Source organism: Echinococcus granulosus (genome assembly GCF_000524195.1).
Source record: "Echinococcus granulosus chromosome Unknown EG_S00018, whole genome shotgun sequence".
NCBI lineage: Eukaryota > Metazoa > Platyhelminthes > Cestoda > Cyclophyllidea > Taeniidae > Echinococcus > Echinococcus granulosus.
Genome location: NW_020170398.1, coordinates 344,370 through 365,816, shown reverse-complemented (window position 1 = coordinate 365,816; position 21,447 = coordinate 344,370). Strand labels below are relative to the sequence as shown.

The following is a 21,447-nucleotide window of genomic DNA, read 5'->3' as shown; positions in this document are numbered from 1 at the left end:
TTAACCAATGCTGCGGAATGCTGATCAATAGTCTCCTGTAAAAAAGTAGGTAATTAACGGTATGAAGTCGATCAAGGTGTAAAACAGACCAAAACTCACCTGATATATCTTAATGACATAGGCTAAGAAGGAAAGCGTCTTCACCTGGGCTGCCATAAAGTCTAGATATTTGCTCTTCTTGCAACTTTGGTCTTGCCTAAGGATAGAAGAGATGAGGTGAGGTGATCATATCCAAAACCGGTAATTGTCAGGGTAGACAAAAAGTAAAACCGATTAGCATGCATCTGTACATATGCGCCCGCAAAAGGAACAGTCGATGTTTAGCATTAAGGGCATTCTGCTTCTTCGAAGCAACGTAGGAGTCCATATTGCCCACCGCACCACTTGCAAACTGCTAAAGGGACATTTCAGCACTAATCACGAAATGGAGCAGACTTTCCTAGGATGCTTCAGGTGCATTATGCAAAAACTCCCCAAGTATTAGTTAATTACTGTCACAAATGTGCAAATGTAATGAGAAATGTGCTAAAACCAACCACATCTTTCGCTCAGTAAAAATCATTCCCAGAGACAACCTTAAATATCAAGGTAACACAAACATTCTAGTTACATTGCACATGGAAAACTTACGTATGTTCCGGAAGGGGCCTCATGTTAATAAACTCCATGATAACAGGAATAAACTCAGTTACATGGCTGTGAATTTGCTGTTTAAATAGCTGATACAACAGAACCACAAGAATTGGAATCTCCTGCATGACTTTGAGAGAGAAACACGCCTTAGGGAGGATGTGATACTAACGAGAACGTTAAGGTAGTTCAAATTACGACTGAAGGTGTGTCCTTCGTATGGACAGTTGTAGCCGTGAACACTCCAGGCAAAATGGACTCAATTTTCAAATCGTTAATGCTGTTGACTTCGAATACTTGGTCCGGTTTGAAAATGTTATATATATGATTCTTCAGATTCCGGTAGATTCGGTGAATGAGATTAAGGAAGTTAATTACCTATGGACAGTTAAAAATCCACGACTCTTACTTCGGGTGAGAAATGAGGACGATATAACTTGTGAAGATCCATTATTAGTTTGATACAAAGGAGGACATTCTCTTCATTTTCATACTGAAAACATTAAACATACAATTAAAATGTACCTCGACAATCTGGAATAAAAGATTAAGCACGACAGAAACATGTGTCCTGATATAATCCGCATTTTTGATTTTATGCATGATTTCAAAAGACATGCATCTTAAACGATTTAGAGACGACTCCTTTATAAATTGGACCTCAGTTTCGAGCAAGAACTTTCTCAAATATTCGAAGATAGTAGGAATAAATTCCTTTAGCTCATCGTCTACGGAAAAATTCTAAAAAAATCAGTCAGAACAGCAATTCACCTCAAGATATTCACACAGTTCTGCTCCATGTTTCAAACGTTCATCTATCGCTACGAGAATCAATTAATTGAACAAAAAAACATACGCAAATCAATGCTAAGGAAGTGCATCAGGGCAGCTCGAGCTTTTGATCCCATCTTGCCGGTACAAATACGAACAACCGAACCGCCAGTAAGGGTGGACACACCGACCAATCAGCCGGCAACAGGGGGCCTGTAAAAGACCTTATGAGGCGTACATGTGTTGGATTTTTCCATCTAAAATCAAATGTGTATGCATTTTAGTCTTACAAACGAAGGCAAACTAAAATGTTCAAATTTGTCTGTTGCACTAACTGGAAACAATCAAGTTTGATATAAAACATTGAAAGAAATTCAAAAGTATCCATTTTTAAGTCTATATCATATTTAGTAGGTATTTTTGTGTCTGCACAACTAAATCTACAAAATACCTAACCTCAGTATTTAGGTAACTTTGATATGGCCTTTAATCTTCCCATCGTGATCTCTGCCATCCGGACCCCCTATGCATAAATAAACATTTCCTTCATGCTAATAAGCATTATCAAGATCTAAACAGGACTAGGCGGTATCCCGCACTCAATTTCAAAGTTCCTATGACTTCCCCAAGGACTTACAACTTCGTGGTATTTCTATGGATCGAACAAGCTAATTAAGAAAACCATTAGGATTTTAATATAAGTATTTTCAGGACAGCATTGCTTTGGTAGATCTGTTTCCACTGGTCAGGGTAAGAGTTTTTGAAATTTACATTATAGCACCGGACTTTTCTGCTTTTGGCTCTAGTTTTAGTTTTCTTACTAGGTGACTTTTTTACTAGGGAGCCCCTACTTTTTGGCTCGCAGCACTCCGCGCTAGTTTCGAGTTTTTTTCTGGTTGTTGATGTATTTAGCAATACTTGGTTCTTCATCATATAATTTCTTTCACCTGAAATGTTTCCCATGACTTAAGGGTCTCATCTAGTACGATTCTCACCGGTTGTATTACCTGCTTGCTCTTGCTTTCGGGTCATTGATCATAACAGTGGTTTTTATTCGTGTGGTTGTTTTGGCGTTTTCCTCGCTATTTTATGGGAGTAAGCAAACTTTTAATGCAGTTCTGGGCTAAAGTTTCCCACAGGATGTAGTGGGTGATATCTTTTGCGTCTTTTTGCCTTGTGATATTGCAGGAGTAAATTACTAGATTCGTAATTCTCAATTATCTTATTAACTCACTATTGCTTCTCAGGAAATTATTGATGTCGTCATACTGTGGTGGTCGCTTTACTGTGCCTCCGGGTTTCGATTTTAAGTACGTGCTCATCCTTAATAACTCCTAGTACAGAATCCTTCCACAGAAATCAAAAAATGTTGCCGTCGTTTCTATCATTGGTTCATTGGACTCATTCAACGGCAAGTACTCAACCCAGCTAGTGGATGACTTTCTTCAGAAAAGCCCCTTTTCACTCCCCTGTGCCAATGTGAGGTTGCGGCTTGCCTAATCCTTACATCCTTTAGAGCGTCATAAAAGGCTACTATGACTGTGAACGCCAGTTAATCTTTCTGCATTATCGTGATTCGGAAAAACTCCTCACTGACCTCTTAAACACATTCGAAGTAAACTTTTTTTATTTTACTTTCTTAGGATTACGAAAAAGTTCTTGAGAAGTGGGATTCAGAAAGGCTGAAGCACTTATATTTTCTGTTCACTATTTCACACTTCATTGTGGTAAGCATATCATATGAGAGCTTTATTTCAGATCGTCACTTACGGTAACCGCTTGGACCCAAAATACATCTCCCTCTTCAAACTTTTAAATCGCTTAAGGTAGGTTGTCAGAGAGGTGCTTTTATTGTCTTTTCTTCTAGACATAGTTTGTATCCTACTTTGGAGCAACTTTTGCGGTCACTTCCACTTCCGCGCTATTGCATTTCCATTGGGCGACTGATGGCACCACGACTTTTGTTTGTCTTCAAGCTGCCACCCACAATCATTGCCAGAAAAATTGCCAATGTCGTTTCATTTTTTCATTGTCCAGCTTAACTTCTGAATACACACGACAGGCTTCAATAGTTCTATTCTCTTTTTGCAGGACGAAAACGCATTACTTGACTTTGAAAAGAACCTCTCGTACGAAATATTCAATGTCTTCTATGAGAGCGGATTGCTTGAAGGGTAGGTAGTTAATCTTGTTAATGCCGAACTTCCCCTCTTCTCCTCTCTCCAGCAACTCGGCGGAGAACAGATTGTTTGACTTAATGGGTTACAATTACGTGCGTGTCCTCCTGCCTGATGGAACTGAATCACTGGGGGACCTTTCAGAATCCCACGGTCGGTTCGACAAGGGTGACTTGGCCCAGAAGCTGCTGGAGACGCTGGTTTTAGCCACCGGAGTTACTTCCCTTCTGGAAGGCTTGGATCTCACTAAGGATCGTCGGGTGTTGCCTCCCACTGCCCTCTACCCGCCGCCTGGTGGACCCGATGATCGGAGCTTTTCTGCCTTCCTTCAGTGCCATCTCACCGCCCTCTTTGACGATCCATTTCGTGGAGATCATTCGGACAACTATACACCCTATACATTCGAACTGCCCACCTGTAAAGGGTGGTTTACTGTGAGTCCTTCATCATCAATCATTTCCTTTTATCAATATTAATTTGCTCCCCTTCGAAAGTTGCCTTCTTGGAACCACTTTTCATTCATGTGATTGCCTTTTAATGGCAATAATACAAACTACCACAAGGTAAGAATTATTTGATTCCTAATCAACGAAGGGTATGGTAGCGCCTCCAAATCCGAAATATCCCTGCTTACCAAAGTAGCGTCTAGTACCTTAAATTGTTTTTGTTAATGCTTCGGTTATTGGAAAGCTCCAGGAAGTGGAGGAAATTTCAGGAATTACCCGGCGTTTGTGGACTTTTGTTTCATTTCGAGTGAAATTGGTAGGGATTCTGGGTCTCCGTACTAAATCGCATAACACTAGTAAGGAAGCAGAGCGTCACTGCGTTGCAGCTGTCAAGCATAGAAGTGTTTTGCCTAATTCCAAATAGGTTTTTTGAAACCCAATAAAAAACACTGAATGCAGCAGACGCCAAATCTTCAACGTTATAAGATCTATTTCGAAATCAAATTCATCTTTTATACGAAACTCTAATTAAGACTCACCTGCATGATTAGCCTGTTAACTGACTTAGCTCTTAGTTGCTGACAAGACCACGAGGAATGGTAGGGCATAGAGCCTTCAATTGTTTCGCGACAGCAGATGGTCTGCTTTTGAGCAGATTGAAGGACAATTAAGATCTGTTTTATAAAGCAGTAGCTGAGTTTTTGCGTTCGAGTCCCAATATCTTCACTTTTTTTGCGCATAGACGTGTTACAAGTTATACACCAGCCTGTTCGATGGGAATGAGTCTAGTCCATCTCCTTTGTTGGAGGACGGTACGGATCCCTGCCTAGGTCGTCAGTGGCACCAACTCTTCCCCTTTAACGAAGATTCCGACGCTACTGCGGTCACACTCTTCTCCACTCAATCTCAACTCGATCGTCGACTCTCTAGTACTCGATGCGAGATTGCTCTAACCGCTGCTGAAGCTCACTACCGACAGGACCTACCGGTCCACTATTCCAGGACCTTCCATCTGGCAAAGGTAAGTACTTGAATTCTCTCCTCGCTTACTAACTAACCCTTTCTAGCAGTATGCATTTGCTCTCTATCATAGGTAGTATCATCGTACAACGTTTTCCTGCGCCTGGCACGTGGGCCTTGCGTCATCCCCACCCTGGACCGACTGACTCGACGCCTGGCCCGCCTCTATCTGGCCGGCCGCGTGGGCTGTCCAGCGGTACTGGTATCGGGTGCGGTTTGTCGTCAGGAGCTGCACACCTTGCCCGAACGGTTCCCAGGCGTCGCCAAAGCTCTCTGTTTGCTGGAATCACAGCCGAGGGCGGATACCGCCAACGACAGCAATGACACCGCTAGCGAGCCTGGCGGCGAAGAATTGATGGCCATGCGCCTCATCAAGCAGATGAAGTTGGCGCTGGATGCGGGTGCATTAGCGTCTGGTAAGACGAGCCTGATGAAAAGCCGGCACGTCTGCGATGCTATTTTCTCCGATTGCTTGCAGGACGTTCCTCTTGGTGAGTTTCTCCTAGGATTTTACTTTTTGCTAACTTCGACCCCAATTTATGAAGCTCGTCATCGAGTGTTGTTGGAAGTGTTTTGACAGAACTGTTCCCTGCTTCGTTTCATTCGAAGTGGAACTAAATCAATCGTTGTTTTAGGTCTCCAACTGGCCATAAAGTTTCACTGAAAATCTGTTCTTATTTTGAGTAGAATGTACTGAAAATAGCTGCTTCCTTTTTTAACTGGCTGTCACTTAGCAGCAATCTACGTCGTACTTTCCTGTACATGTATTAATTGACATAGTATTGCTAACTGTACCTTGCATTTGTTTTCTTGAATCATATCTTTCAGCTAATGGATTAGTAGAAACCTATTTTTATATTGTGTTTTCAGAAACGACAACAATGGGGCTGGCCTTGATCTGATCTGACAAGTTCGCTCAGATTCTATTAAATTTCCAACATGAAGTTCGTCAAGTGACACTTGTGTTGCTCTCCATGTTTATCGCCTTGCCTCAATTATTCAATTCCCATGATACTAAGAAGGCTGGTTTGAGTACCGTCTATCGATAATTTGCCAAGAAACGAAGTCCATTGATTCCTACTTTAGCCTTTGATTAATCCATTAAGTGCGTTCACATAGTTCTCACTCATTTTTTTTCGAAATGGCACGTATAGAATCGTAGCTTTTCAACTATGGGCCCGAGCAGAAGCATTATCACTTTACCAAATATGACTGCGGGCCTAGCAAATCAATCATACTGGAGATTTGTAACGACACTGAATGCTAGGTATTACTAATAGAAGTTTCGCCATAAACACCAGTTCATCGCTATCACCATGCGCTCAGTCTAGTAAACTGTAAAATAAACATTTTTTTTCTAAAGTATTTATGCCGGTTTCACTAGTGTAGAACGTTCTTTATGTGTCCACCTATGGTCACAATCCGTCTATCCTCGGATTTATGGCAGTTCTGTATTCAGCTGCGTGTTTCCATCCGATTAATTTACTTTAAACGCACTTGCCTTGAACTTTTACGCCCCAAAGTTGGTTTGTTGTAGTAAAATGGTAACACTTTTGCAAATGAAATTGAAGCTGTTTTTGTAAAGTGGGCAGAGTTTGTAATTGTAATCAACCCAGACTTTCCTCGTGTATACTTATCTCTAGGTGTTTCATTTTTCCCATCAATTTCAGACGAGATTCTTGCCGTGAAACAACCAGAATTGCACATATTCGTCAACTTTCTGCCCAGCAAAAGCATTTTTGTTAAACGTCCTTAGGTCTTATGGGACGCTGGCGGTACGCATGGATCGAGGCTGCTGTGGAGGTGATAGAGAAGCAGAAAAAGCACCTGCACGCCACCGATGCAAGCACTTCTGGTAAGGTCTCAAGCTTCCACCACCTCTCCGTAATGCCACACCGCTCAGACCGACGTTACATCAGTTACTGCAACTGCGGTCGACTGCAAGCTCTACGGCCCGATCCCTTCGACTATCAAGAGGCCAATTGGGAGTTTTATAATGCTCTCGAGCTGGTCTGCTGCAACAAGGTGGGATTTATCAATTTTAACTTAACCCTCCTCTTTTGTGTGTAGGTCAACGGGATTCCATTGGCGCCCCTGATCTTGAGCAGCTCAGTGCACAACTTTTGTACACATTTGAAGGAAAAAAGTGTGGAGGAGATCGAGCAACCGAATTCGCCATTAAAAATGACCTTTTCTGACTTGTCCCAGCGTAACAGTTGTCGAGCCGTTCAATCATACGGTGAGGACGATGCAACAGCTGCCCATTTCACTTGTGAATCAAACTTACATCAAGGTAACGCAGAAGAAGAGGAGGAAATTTGCCTTAGAGTTGGGGGAGATTTGTTATGCTTTTACTTTTTTGCTTGAAAGTGGATACTTATATGTATTCGAGAAAGCAGAGGATTTAGTGATAGTTATACAAGTCTGTTCTCACTCCATGAGCTGGTGACATGATTTTTCTTGCCTATTAGATTACTTCTAATTCTACGTTTACTTTCAAACCGGACACAAATTATCTGCCAAACTTCTTGATCTCGCTATTGTCTTAGTTAGCATAAAGTTATCGAGGCAGGATAGCTGGCTATTGGTTGCCAATATACAATGCATTCTGACCCAGCTCTTTTCTAGGCCATAACTATCAGCTAGTTCGAAGTTTCATGAAATATCTTTAGCACATTTGATGAACCTATATTGTAAATGTTACCTTAAACCAACACTTAAGTTTTTGAATGATTGCTCCAAAAAGGCAGCCACGAACTATGAAGATGCTCTTTTGCAATAACCCAGATGCACTATGGTTTCTACTTTTGGCTATTGGGTATTTTACGCCTTACATATGCACCGGGATCAGGCTGATTCCTCTTTTAAGATTCCGACATCGACGAATCTATCACGTCTTCCAACGCCCCCGTTCCAGCCTCCAATTATACCAGTACGGACAGTATGTCACAACTTTCAGCTCGCAAACTGCTCACCAAAACTCGTCGAACCAAACTTAATGCCTCAAACATGTCAGCAGACTATGGTGAAGAAGAAAAAGAGGGAGTGGAAGATCCGAACAGTGGCGACGCCATCGCTAGTAGCCTCAGCGACGAGTCTTTCGAGGCGTTTGATGTTGCTGTAAAGGAGAAGCAGTGCATCCCAGTCACCTTTTTCTCTGGTATGCCTGTGCTCGGTCAGCCCATCGGGACCATGCCTCTATATCCTTCTTGGGCTGTCCACGCACTGGGAAAGTACTTCAGCTACTCTCATTCATCTGGTAATTCGCCTCCGGTTACCTCATTCCTACCCTGCTGGGTAATTTTATTGCTCATTGTCTTTTTTTCCTCTTTCCTTCTCTTCAGGAATGGCCCTTCCCGGATTTCTACGTGGGAGTCACTTCCTCCTTCCCTGGGATGTCCAACTCTCCCGTCCTGCATCACTTTCCGGCACCCCGTCAAAGACTCGAGTAGGACGTCCGCGTGACTCGGACACCGTTAAACTCTTCCTCGGCTTCGAGATGGAGTGTCCAATGGGCCATCGCTTTTTCCTCGCTGGTCCGGATCGTCCGATGACAGGAACCATGCAGGGCGGCGACGTGCGACGCTCTGTTTCCAGTCTTCTCTCCTGCGATCTTCCACTCTATCTACCCTGTCGTTGTTCGCCCACAGCTGGCGGAGCGAAAGCGGAGAGCACTGGAACGGCAGGGCCAGAAATGATGGAGACGCTGGAGGAAGTGGATGGGAAGGAGAGAGAAAGTCCTGGAAGTAGCAGCGGAGGTGATGACGGAACGACGTGGGCTCAACTGATGCGCATATATGTAGCCATTCCCAGCGTCGCCATTCGCGTTCGCTTTGCACCGATGGTTAGACCCGGTCCGATGGACTCTAACACCCCCATCTTCCATCTCGGTCCAACTCTTGATCAAGAGGTGGTGTTTCTATGCAAACCTTAATTTTCCACCTTCTTCCACTAGACCATCTCACACCATTGTTGTTCTCCGTTTAGATTGATGCTAATAATGCAAACCTCAAGACCTCCGCCTTGCATGGCTCTCGAACTTTGAGTGATGGGAAGCCAAAAACACAAATTAGCTCAGGTGGTGATCCAGGCTATGTTTACTTAGAAAACGGAAATATTTGGGTCGCAAGATTGCCGTAGGTTTTCATATTACCTCTAGTACTTCTTTATTATCCATCATTGTTTAGCATTTTAGAAATTTGATTCTCTTATATGGCATGGCATACATTTTGACCAAATTTATTGTTGTTCCTTTAGGTTTGCATATCAGGATGGCGATACAATCTACCGAAGGCCACAAGATCTTAAAAAAATCAGCGAGTGTTGCCTCATTCGAGGTAGCCTATTGGTGGAAGAACTATAATTTTTACTTTTTCTATAAACTCACTTTAATAAGCACTGTCTTCTTTTTTGTGATTGGGCACTGGTACCAGGTTCACAGCTCCTGGATGGTGCATGCAAGCTGTGTATTTGGTTGCTCTGACCTTCCTCCGATTTTCTAGTTCTTGCTAGCTGGTGTCACAATGCAGCACCCGTCGGTTTATTGTGGTGGATTGTACTGGATGCTATCTTCTGAGAATTTATATCAGGGTTTTGTGACCGTGTTGTGACATGAAAATGTCCAATTCATCCCATCTTCATGTACTGCGGTGAAGTTACCATGTGATGAGTGGCGTACCCTAGATAGGCGGACAGATTTTTAAACAATTCCTGGGCCGCATACTTCGTCTGGTATGTGTCGCATACACCCGAGCAGTTAGGTTCCGAGAGGACACGTTTCGGAGACCTATTGGTCCTATTGAAGTTCCTGATATCTCTAGGGGCTTTTTGAACACGCTCATGGGAGATGCGCCAGTTAACGTCTACTCCGAATATCTAAAAAGGGGGGAAACGGATGAGCAGACGTTAAGGTTGTCGCCGTTTGACAGGCGGTGAACATATTCCGTATCTGTCTGGTAGGTTTTACCATCTGGTACAGGCTCTTTAGAATCGTGTCACTTGGAGTCGGTGCAAGTGTTGCGCTGAGGGGTCCTCTGTAGCCTTCATACCTGCAGAAAAATCGATAGGCGAGGGATTAGTTTCTCGAGCTAGGATATCAGTGTTTGCACAGGTTGGACTTCTTGCGTGTTCGGCGCGAAACCTGATGCATTGTGGTTTTGATACCTCAATCGTGTGGCTTTCCTCGTTTGAAGTTTTGCGCTTCGATAGGTTTACCTTGCAGGCACCGTGATGACCGGGAGATCCAGCTGTTAGTAAAGTCGGTTATTGGCTTTCCTTGGGTAATTTTTGCCGCCTCAATGAATTATTCCACTCCGTATTGAACTAGTTGGACTACTTTCGCCGCCAGACCTTGGGCATTGTCTCCCTAGATGTTGAATTTAACTGCTATTGCCCTGGGAAGGTCATGGTGTATGTTGGTGACCGCACTACGTCCAAATTGGAAGTAGGTAAATACGAGTCCCCCTCAAATTAACTATCGTTATATGATAGTCTACTCCAAAGGTACTTAGCACGTCTTATTCAATATGAGCGGTATATAAACTGAAATGGCATCCATTAATAGCGCAGTGGGGATTAACTGTTTATGCACTGCTTTAAAGTTGGCGGACTCTAATTAATATGGGATCCGGCAAAGGTAGAAAGCCGTCGTCTCTAGATCCGCTACGCTCTCCAGCGAATCATCTGTTACATACATTGCCAGAATTTTAAACTCCACCCCTTTCCATGTTCCATATTCACGCGCTTTCTAATACTCACTCGATGTAGGAGTTGTACCCCTCACAAACGAATATCTTTCATGGAGAAATCTTCGAATGTGACATCCGCGGATGGTAAAACGATTAGTTGACACGAAACTTGTTTCTCGTGTAGTGACACAGAGAATGCATTTTGAGGGAGAATTTGGTTTCCCACGGTACTTTACTTTTGCCCTAGTCTGCGGCATTTAGTAGCCTCTGCGACAGTATCATTTCTAATCATTCTCAGTTCCACCAATCATCTCAAGGCAGCCTGCCGCCGTAACCGAGGCTGGATAAACACTGTACACGTAATTATGGACCGTTGATATTTCTTCTGAAGTAACGGAAGTGGAACCACGGGAATCAGGATATGCACTATATTCATCCACATTTACCTTTTCAACAATGTTACAGAGTGTAGCTCTGCACTTAAACATGGACAATTCATTACATTATTTTGAGGGACGAATGACCGTAAATCATACCACGTTGATAGCAGATTTTGCTGTGTTGCTCGCCACAGGTCTGCGTGGTCCACCTGCGCTGCGCACTCATGGTGAGAGAACCTCAAAGGTACTCCAAGATCTTAGGACTTAGTAGGATGAGCTCCAATTAGAAAGGCGAATAAGCCTACATCAAAGCACTTTGTCATCATCACACTTTGTAAGCACTTTCCATCAGAACACGGGCCGGCCAGTCCCTTTCACACAATATTTTGCTTCTAGAAGCCAACATTCTTTCCCTAGCTGGTACCATTCCCATCTGACTTGTATTTCTCATTTGTCTGTTTTATTTCGTATGCAATTACATGATTGCGCAGTGCCAATAGAGTGGTAATCATTTAAGGGAATACGCAAGACGAGTCGTACATTTCGCCCTCACTATCAGGATCTAATTATTTGAACCTTCTCTGTACGACACCTGCTACCGCGTAGTCGCCAAACTGGCCAATTAAAAAAGCAAATACCACTCAGCTATAACCTGTCCGCATTAAGAAACCTGTGTTACAAACTGGCCACTGTTATGAGCATTTTTAACTGAAATAAATAAACGATTTAGTAAATCCATGAAATGGCGAACAAAAGCACCATGCACATGCGAGCCCCCATGATGGGATGTACACCGCAAAAGCCGCTCCAGCTGCAACCGCGTATGTACACGCAACCACAAGAATGGAAAGATAGGGGGAAAAATAAAGGAGTCTGCGCGTTCGCGTACGTTGTGAGCAAGTGATCACGCCTGTTACAGTGTTTGGATTTGAAAGGTGGTGAAAGAGTCGTCATCGAGAGGTGGCAGCAGCTACTGCAGCTGCATTATGGGAAGGTGGTGGCAGTGACCGAACGCCACAGCAGGCGCCTCTTCGTTCCGCGACCTCTTCCTTAGCCCTGCAGCCACCACCGGCCACGTAGGCCCACAGAGTTGCATGACGATCCTGGATCATGCGCAGACACTCCGCCAACAAGGATTTGTCATACTCTGATGTTGCGTGCTGGCATAGACCGTGAATGAGAGTAATGGCCGCTCGGTAACGCTGAAGCGCCTAAGAAAAAGAACGGCATTACCCCCTGATTAAATGGTACCAAACGGGTCTTTTAAGTCTACCGCTACTCAGTGTCCCAACTGATTGAATAGAACCTTTCTCACTACATATAAGGAAGTGCTGTTGACCAAATCCATTAAAACAAAAACTCCAATTAAGTCAGCTGAATTCTAAGCAAAAACGGTACTGAAGGCATCTACTATGGACGGTTACACAACCGAAGCATTAGTGAGTAATGTGGCATACCCGTATAAAAACAGTGGCGAAAATTGCTTTTTGAATCGACTCCTGCGCAGTGTAAGAATTCAAAATCGGACGATAGACGGCTAGGCACTGCCAGTGATGTGGGAAGGAAGGGTAAAAAAGGACGCAACTCCAACAAACTACTTTATATTGTACATTTCATTAAGCACTTTTCATAACAATTAGTAAAGAGGACTTGACAGGTGCACTTACCTAAACCTATAAGATGCATAAATACCTTTAAGTTTGGAACTCATTCGATATCTCGCAAATGATTTTGACTTATGTACTGTTTTTCACAACTCGTATGCATTGGGGGGTCTTTGGGAGCAGCAAGCAAGGGCAAGCATCTTCCGTTCACGCAAAGGAAAAACTCACCAAACCCAGTTCTCCTATGTAATCATCCATTTCGGCAGCGAAGCACTGCAGTACAATAAAAGTACATTAGGTGGCACAGAAGGTGCAAAGAGGAGAAAGAGGGGTATGAGCAGATTGAAAATAACCTGGTCTAAAGCGTAGTTGAAGATGAGACGATTAGCGGTGATGCAAGAGAGATGACGCCCGACGGGTTCAAGTAGATCTTCACGACGCGAAAGACGCGACAACTGACAGAGCCGAATGTAGCACCGGTGGTAAAGTGCGTTGCAATCAGTTAAGCCTGTGGGAAAAAGCCAACCAATCCAATAAATACTAAGCAATTTATCAAATGGGATGACTCAAGATACGTAAGTCTGGGGCCTTTTCAATTTCTGATCATGCAAGTAAACAAGGCAATAGGATACTTACGTCTTTTGGCGGTCGGAGTGGGCTGCAGGCGATTTTCTGCAACTGCCTTCCTAACTTGCGCAAAAACGTACTCAAGGTAGTAGAGAATGCGTCGGTATAGAACAAGCTGTTCCACAATTCTACATTCGGAGAATTAAAAAATGGCATAAACAAGAGCAATCTGATTTAGTACGAAGCCTCAAACAGAGATCATCGGTTTCCCAAATACAGCACACCAGGGGAGCAATGGTTCAGTAAAATACATGTCTAGGAGTTTCTCCATGTATAAAGCATTCGTTTCTCGAACTAGTGATGATTTTCAACGCAAAAAATTAATAGAGTAGTATCACTACGAGGCTGAAGGCTCAGCAAATGAAGGAAAGAGGTTATATTGGTGTTGAACGTTTGAATTTGTGACCGAAAATGCTTTGGTAACAAGGGCATCACGAGCAGTTGTGTTAAATCGACTCAATAAATATTCCCAATTTAAGCTGTTTTCAAAGGTGAGTTTTATCACTCACGCAACACAGAATACGCAGGCTGGTTGCTCAAGTGTAATCTATTACAAAGACAAAAGAGGACAGAGCACAAATTTTTGTCCTCGTCTGAAAAAAACGAAATAAAAAAGTCGAGAGAGGCGTTCACGCGCAAAAAATGAACGACAGATCAAGGTAAATGCATGACAATGTTAACCACGATACAACAGCACTCAAGTTGAGATTTCAATGAAATTAACTATCTTGGTGTTACTTGATCACAAATAATAAAACCAGTTGTAAGGAAATGAAATGGTAAGGTAATAGCTAACCAGTGAAAAGCAGTTTAAACTTTATTATTCTACTCAGCGAACGACAAGTGTTGGCTTCACGAAAAATGATTGATCCACATTTTGCAATAAATGAAACAATGGAGGCGAGGAGCTACAATATATCAAAGTCGATCCTGTTGGTCACGTTGCTCAGACTAGAGACTAGATTCGGTCTTGAAAAATCCCACGTATAACCCAAGCACTGCAAAAATTGAATATATCAGCAATCTGAAAATTCAGTAAGTTCACTGACATATGTATAAGTAGGCCATCCTTAAGTTAACCAGACTTGCCTTTGAGCCTCAGGAACCAGTTTGAGTTTTGTGGAGGGGTGGGACTCATTGGAATCACTGGGCGGTGAGAGCTCGCTGTTCTCAAAGTTGCACTCCACCTGTTTGGATGCTGTGGTGACGGTGGTGCAGTCTGTCAACGCGGAGGCCCGTCGTTCCGCCAGCTCAGCAAGGAGTTCGCACAAATCTAAAACCATTGTCACTGTTTGCATCTCCTGTCGGTGCTCCGGCTGCGCAGAAACACAAAATAAGAGACGTGACAACGCTCAACTAGGGGAAAGTGCTTCATCTTCTGAAGCCCAGCCTTGGAAGGCTCAGTGCAGATGGGGCAATAAACACTATTGAGATGAATTTTAATGTAGGATTAAACACACCCAAGTGGTCTAGGAGTATTCACCCAGTCAGAGTAATTTTTGACCGCATTCAATGGTGTAGATGCCTACCTCATGACTGCTGAGTTGTGGGTTTAGCTAGTTCGATATTTTATACACTGAAAGAGCAAAAAATAACCTAACTTTTAGGCTTTCAAAGGATATTATTCCCCACTGAAACGAGGCTTAATGGAAGCACAAAAGCTAGAATGCTGATTCTAACCAGTTTTCCCAAAAGCAAATGCAGATGCTGCAAACTGATGTCCGTCCTATCAATGAAGGGAATACTAGAACAATCACCATTTACTGAGACCCAGTGATCCCAATTGATGTATCCCATAAGTAATGAATACATATAGCGACTACGAATGCCTACTGCCATCAGAGTGCGGAAGATTTGATCCTCGAGGAAATTACTACCTCTCGTTTACTTAAATGAGCATGCGGCCAAGGGATCTAAGAATCCCCGTCTAGTCAAAATAAGCTCTAGTGATATTTAAAAACACTTAATAAGAGGGAGTAGCAATTAATATAACTAAAAAACAGTCTCGATGACTTGGCCAAACTCAAACAGGGTCAAAGTCATCTAGAACTTACGTTTGGCGTGTTGCCTTTCAAAATCATACTGGATTCTGTTAATGCAAAAGCGGCGCCACAAAACAGGGAATCTTCAAATCTAACATCCAGAACCCTGGCTGATCATGGCAAATGGGATTTGAAAACATTTTAGGAAGATTTCTAAGTCGAAAAGACCCACATTTGGAGTGTGATGGGGTGATTATCGAATGCCTTATAAGGCCAATTTGACTCTATCAAAGGTAATTGCAGTTCCTCTGTCAATAAAAACAGCTATCATTAACTGAGGTTAAGGTGTAGATAGATACAATTAGGGGAGCCTACTTAAAAAAGAGACACCTAGTGAGGACCACATTTCACTGACTGGAGAAGCAATTACTGACAAGTAACTCATCTGTGAGACTGCCAGTTAAAGCATTACTACGTCAAAATATCTATTGATGCTGCACCAACCCAACTAAATTTCAGCTAAACCAATAAATCTGGAGCCCATCTTCATAATATCAAAAACCCACAATCGAGATTGCCTACAAATTATCCCTTGCTAAAAATGGTAACCATAATCTAGATAAAAATCGCTTTGAATAGTATCTACAAAATGGTAGTTTAATCAGATTTCGAAGAACATTCTTGTAGGCGAATTAACAGAATATGGGAGTTCAAAAGATAAGAATTATGAAATTATTGACTTCAAACAATGCATATTTAAGAACAAAATTTAATAGACTACAACACGAAAGCCAAGACACACGACCACACCACTTCTAAGACATTCCCAATTTCGTCAACGACAAATAAAGAAAAGATGAGCAATAATTACTGACCTTCATCAGTTGTTCATCGATGATTTCGTTTGAGCCAGGCAAACCACTTTGATCTCTTGCCGCCTGAAGCTGCACTAAAAAACCAAGGATGGCAATAAGCAAAGGTCGTAAAAATGGCACGAATAGTGGAGGAGGCCTGGACTGGAAATGAAGGCACGTATTCAGTCACGAAGCGATACTTGCGATGATTGCGGGCCGTCACAACCCACGCTACCTCAGCTAGGATAATGAAAAGACGTGTGTTTGCAGAGCACTGAGAAGCGCATGCCTAAGCCGAGCAGTCGAGACGTGGAATCGAGTGGAGCTCAACTCACCGGCTAACAGACGAGCTGCTTCCTCAACCATATAGATGCCAGAAGTGGTTCGACTACGCTTCATTACTTGCTTCTCTGCAAATCATTACCAACAAAATAAGTCGACCCTCAAAAACGCACCAAAGTTGGAGGAGAGAAATTTACTCAAAGTGGGGGATCAAAAAGGCCTATATACTTAATGAAATGAAATTTATCCGCATAAAATAAGTATTGTTCCTAGGGGTTTGTAAAAATGATAAATTGTCATTTAAGAATTTGAAATTCTTAAGGCAAACCGAAACATTAATTCGAGGATCCATGACGTCACATCAATAATGTGTGAACGGGAATTCAACTTACCGGGTGCATCGGACGTCTTTTTGGCATGTTTCGTTCGATCCGTGGCTTCACTTGAGACATGATTCAAAGGTGATCTGGTACCTGCGGAGGATATGTCGGTTTGGCTTGAGGAGGGGAGTTTGACAATTGCTAATAGGAACAAAGCACATCCATCCTTTGAGCCAGTTTGCATTAAAACGAAATAAGAAGCATGGGGAGACCTACCTGGGTGTACATTCGCAAGAGTTTCCATGGCAGGTAATCTTGAATCTTGACCGCAGTAAGCTTCAGTACCCTGGAAGGCGAAGCCGCGTACAAACATTTGTATGATCTCATTTTGTGGAAAGTGAAAACTCAATCACAAATGTGAAGATACCACAAGAGTATAAAAACTCAAATCACCTCTATGGAGAAAAAAGGTTAACACATCGAGTGGTCATGGTACTAGTGTTATTGTAAGCCGACTTAAGCGCCTTAAATAAACCTCTGCTACATACAAGACATTCAATGTAAAGAGGACACAAATCCTAATTACGCGCCATACCGGAATCTTTCCAGTCTGTAACCTGCCGTTGGAAACGGGAGTAAATTTGCGGGGGATGTGAGATTTGTCATCCAAAGACGGTATCGGTGATGCACGATAGTGGGGGGGCAGGTTTTCGCTACGTCGAGAAAGCTGGCTTCTACAAGGAAATGCAAAAGTTAACTTAGTGAGTTTAAAAGAAGCGACACAAAATCGACGAATGGGGTAAAAAAGTTGAAGCTGAGAAAATTCTAGAATAATCAAATTGGTTATTCTGGGTGACAACAAAGCATGGCAGTAGTGGTAACAAAATAGCATGTACAATGTGTATTGGCAGTTCAGCAACAGCAATGGACGAATTTTTTTGGGCTCTAGCATAAAAAAGAATTTGAATAAAGTAGAGCAAAAGCCCTTTGCGAAACCTTATCCATTGATCATTGTAAGCCTAAGATAAAAGGCTTCTTAAATTTCACCGAACTTGTTTATGAAGTCCGAATGAACTCCCAACATCCTCTGGAAGTTTTTTTTCCTCGTTGGAAAAAACAATACCGTCAGGAAAATAATGTTAGAAGAATGAAGTGGTGACGCTTAAGAAGTTATGTGGCCCCTTCCCACTTTAAATGCATGCATCCAGACGTTTCCGACAGTTGTTAAGGCTTGCATTGAAAAAAGCGTCCATTCAAATAAGCCTCCACAACTTATATTACTCTTACAATAGGACTCATGGCTTGCGGTGTCGTCAAGATGATGGCCATCATGCATTTACACAACCTTAAAGATTCGTCAAAGTCCACTATTACGAACGCCATACTCGAATTAAGCTAAATAATATTCTCTTGTGGCCTATGCAAGAATTCTACAGCATTTCTATGAGGTTTTTAGTAAAAACCTCATTCCTCTCAAGTATCAGACACCCTATGCATAAGGTTGTGTTGACCAGGCAGCAGAATACATGGGTAAATTGCTCAAAGTCACTACGCCATTAAATTCTTGAATTTAATAGTGCTAAAAAGTGGATTAAAAGTAGTGTGAAATTAACCATGATGTTTAACAGAAGTGGGAAAATTCTCATAAAGCAAGCTTCTTGAACACTAACTTAGCAGATAATGTCAGTATCGAATTGATGAACTAGCTTAAACATGCGTATTAAAGCGTGAATGCACACAAAATCCATATTTACTGTTGGGCATAAAAAGTAAGCAGCCCAACAACTGACAGATTCTAAAATTCGACTAGCGAAATTCGAAGAACAATCATTTGAATATTAATGCCATTAAGATATTGCCTGTTGAGAAAAATAAAGAACACAAAGCTGTGCACCTATAAGAAAATAATGAAATGAAACCAAAGAGTAAGAATATTAAAGTGAGACACCATTTGTGAGCAATTTCGGACCTCGAAAAGTACAGGCATTAGAAAGTGCAACGGTAGATAAACAATTTTTGCTATTCGTGACTAAAAATTCCTATTTAAGTGCGCAAATATTCCCAACTTAAATTAATGACTCTACTATTCAAATCAAACAGCTTACGCGGGTCGAAGCAAAGGATGGACTCCACGATCGTGTTCAATTTCTAGCAAGAGAAAAAAATACACATTTCATCCCAATATCTAGTGGAGTTCCTTAAAAGCAGAGACTTAAAACACAGAGATTAATGAAACAATTATATTGTACAAGAATTCGGTGGGTAGAACGGATATTTTTCCCACATCCTAATTTACCTTAACAGTCCCAATAAACGCCATAGCGACATATCAGTGGGAAGAAAAATCGACTTAGGATTGCTTACCTGAGCCGTCTGACTCTACAATGACGTAGCCCTCTAAACTGCGATCCATCGCCGCCGCAGAGTAAGGTTGAAAATGTCCCCCACCAGCAGCAGGAGTCGTATCCAGCAGCCTAGGTCGCTGCAGCACCTCCGCTAGGCAGGGATCTAACGCACCAAATCCCTCGGTCGATAGCGGTACATGTCGTCTCACCTCGCCCAAGAAGCTGCTACCTCCCAGTCCATCCTCAATAAACTCATCGCCATCCTCAGTAGGAGTGAGAGAAGTATCGGAGGAGTCCTCCTCTTTCGCCCTAGCCCCAACTTCTTCATTAGGGGGAAGAGGCGGACGATGTGGCAGAAGAGGAGGACTAACACTCACACCACCACCAGTGGGGTCACGTCGGGGCACTGTAGTGGGCTGCATGAGACGGGAGCCGCGTCCGAGAGGACTCTTGATAGCAGGAGTTGGCATAAGATCTGCAATAACGCTGCGGCCGCGGCCCTGGCCACGACCTCTACCCGGAAGGGGCAGATCCGTTTCACGCGTGTTGGGGGTGGGTACAGTGAAGTGGGGTCGGGTGGTGGCTGTGAGTGGCGTGCGTGATGCAGCAGACTGGATTCCACGCAAACGGCGAACAGAACTCGGCAAGGGGGGCACTGTTGCTGGTTTGTGAGGCACGAGATCTGAGAGAAAGAACCCACTTCCACCAGAATGGTATGTACATTAAACACTTGTTTATTTACAAGCGGTTAAACTTACCGGAGGGAGATATGTGTTTTGCGGTGAGGAAGGGATGAGCAAGAAACGATGCTAAATACACATAGAGCAGAATAAATTAAAAGGTATGAAGCAGTTGAAAATAACATGGGACTCAATGGAAACGTACGAAAATCAATGCGGTCAGCCGGTTTTCTTATTAACATTTTTAGCAAAAGATCGCGCAGGTTGGGACTCGTTTCACGTGGAATTCTGAAAAAGACAGATCCAATAAGTCACATTTTAAATCGCCGAAATATGCATTACATTACAGTGATAGCAAAGGGTTTTTGATGCATCAAAAATGACGACAGTGATTTAAAACACGGGCAGAATGACTCACTTGGGTCTCAAATCAACCGTCTTTAGGTAGATATTTTTCAGTGCTTCGGGACTATTGGCGTAAAAAGGTGCTTTTCCAACATAGCACTGGTAGACGATGATCCCCATACTCCAAATATCTGCTCGTGCGTCGTACTTTTGGCACATTAGTACTTCTGGTGCCTGTGAAATAAAAAGGAAATTTAAGTCAGAAGCATTTTGATTTGGTCAACTTCGATGACTATTACCATGTACATTGGGGAGCCACACATTGTTTCAGCCATTATCCCATCTTGCAAAAATCGTGCGAAGCCGAAATCCGCTATAATTTTAGGAAGCAAGTGTAACACCAACTTTTAAAAATCACGAGCGGAAAAGTAGAAGGCAAAATGTCACCAAACATGATGAGCAATCTTTCAGAAATGTCTAACCAAACATACCAAGCTTAAAAGTTATAAGAGGACCCGGAACTTCGTTCACCGACGGGAAATCGCCATAGTAGCTAAGGAGAATGTTTCCAGGCTTCAAATCACGATGCATGATTGCTCTTCTATTCATGGCATCCATTGCGGAGCCAATTTGTATAAGAAAATGGCGTATCGTCTCCTCTGGCAATGTTTTCTTACCTAAATAAGGCGGTTTATGACAACAAATTTCCTTACTATGAAGATATTCCGACAGGTCCCCACCATTGCAAAACTCCATTACAAGGTAAACATCAGCGTTAGATATCTATAAAACCAAATAAGCTACAGAAACCGACTTACGCTGTGATCATAAAGTCGAACTATGTGCTCATGATTAAGATCCTATGAGAAATGCGTTTGCATGAAATCGGATACCTTAAGAACAGATATTTCCTTGCTTAATAAGGTTTTAGACTTAGGGACATTCTGCCCTTTTATCATCTGTTTAATAGCCACCTTGTGGTTTTTGTTCTAGAAAGGGGGAAATATAACACATATTCCAGATACGCACGTCTCGAAACCTGCCTTTGTAGACAATGGCAAAGGCCCCACTCCCCAAAATATCAGCGGGGTTATATTCATAAATTCCCAAACGAATATAATTTGATGACATTTCAGAAAAACTACTTAAATACTCCTAATGCCACAGAACAGCCCATCGAACACTAAAACAGCTGTTTGCCGAAAATTATATTAGGTACGTTTAATGGGCTATTTCGGTTAAAATGAACAAACCCATTTCGGGAAAAAAATCCATTGCAAAAATATGTCTCACTTTA

The 21,447-nt window shown here is 42.6% G+C and overlaps 3 protein-coding genes across 3 annotated transcripts in view; 1 reads left to right on the top strand and 2 right to left on the bottom strand. All coding sequences in view use genetic code 11, as the record gives it.

Moving 5' to 3' along the window:
- EGR_03449 (Transformation/transcription domain-associated protein) overlaps positions 1-156 on the bottom strand; it is a gene marked incomplete at both ends in the record, with an annotated part of 28,538 nt that extends 28,382 nt beyond the window's left edge. The window contains one exon of the mRNA XM_024492698.1: positions 100-156. Within this exon, the coding sequence (XP_024352831.1) occupies positions 100-156 (57 nt within the window). The remainder of the gene's footprint in view (positions 1-99) is intronic.
- A 2,502-nt stretch (positions 157-2,658) lies between these two features.
- On the top strand, positions 2,659-9,407 carry EGR_03448 (hypothetical protein; the record flags this gene model as incomplete). The annotated part of the gene is made up of 12 exons (XM_024492697.1): positions 2,659-2,711; positions 3,269-3,413; positions 3,493-3,575; positions 3,628-4,012; positions 4,767-5,045; positions 5,118-5,535; positions 6,801-7,069; positions 7,115-7,337; positions 7,914-8,303; positions 8,389-8,954; positions 9,032-9,180; positions 9,302-9,407. The coding sequence occupies 12 exons, from the start codon at positions 2,659-2,661 to the stop codon at positions 9,405-9,407; spliced, it is 3,066 nt and encodes a 1,021-aa protein (XP_024352830.1).
- Positions 9,408-12,061: 2,654 nt separating this feature from the next.
- On the bottom strand, positions 12,062-20,768 carry EGR_03447 (Serine/threonine-protein kinase unc-51; the record flags this gene model as incomplete). The annotated part of the gene is made up of 19 exons (XM_024492696.1): positions 12,062-12,322; positions 12,944-12,988; positions 13,069-13,223; positions 13,352-13,470; positions 13,852-13,889; positions 14,428-14,658; positions 16,200-16,273; positions 16,320-16,418; positions 16,514-16,588; positions 16,853-16,981; positions 17,057-17,126; positions 17,376-17,514; positions 18,886-18,928; positions 19,145-19,807; positions 19,884-19,934; positions 20,011-20,093; positions 20,224-20,384; positions 20,450-20,523; positions 20,642-20,768. The coding sequence occupies 19 exons, from the start codon at positions 20,766-20,768 to the stop codon at positions 12,062-12,064; spliced, it is 2,637 nt and encodes an 878-aa protein (XP_024352829.1).
- Between the last annotated feature and the right edge of the window lie 679 nt (positions 20,769-21,447).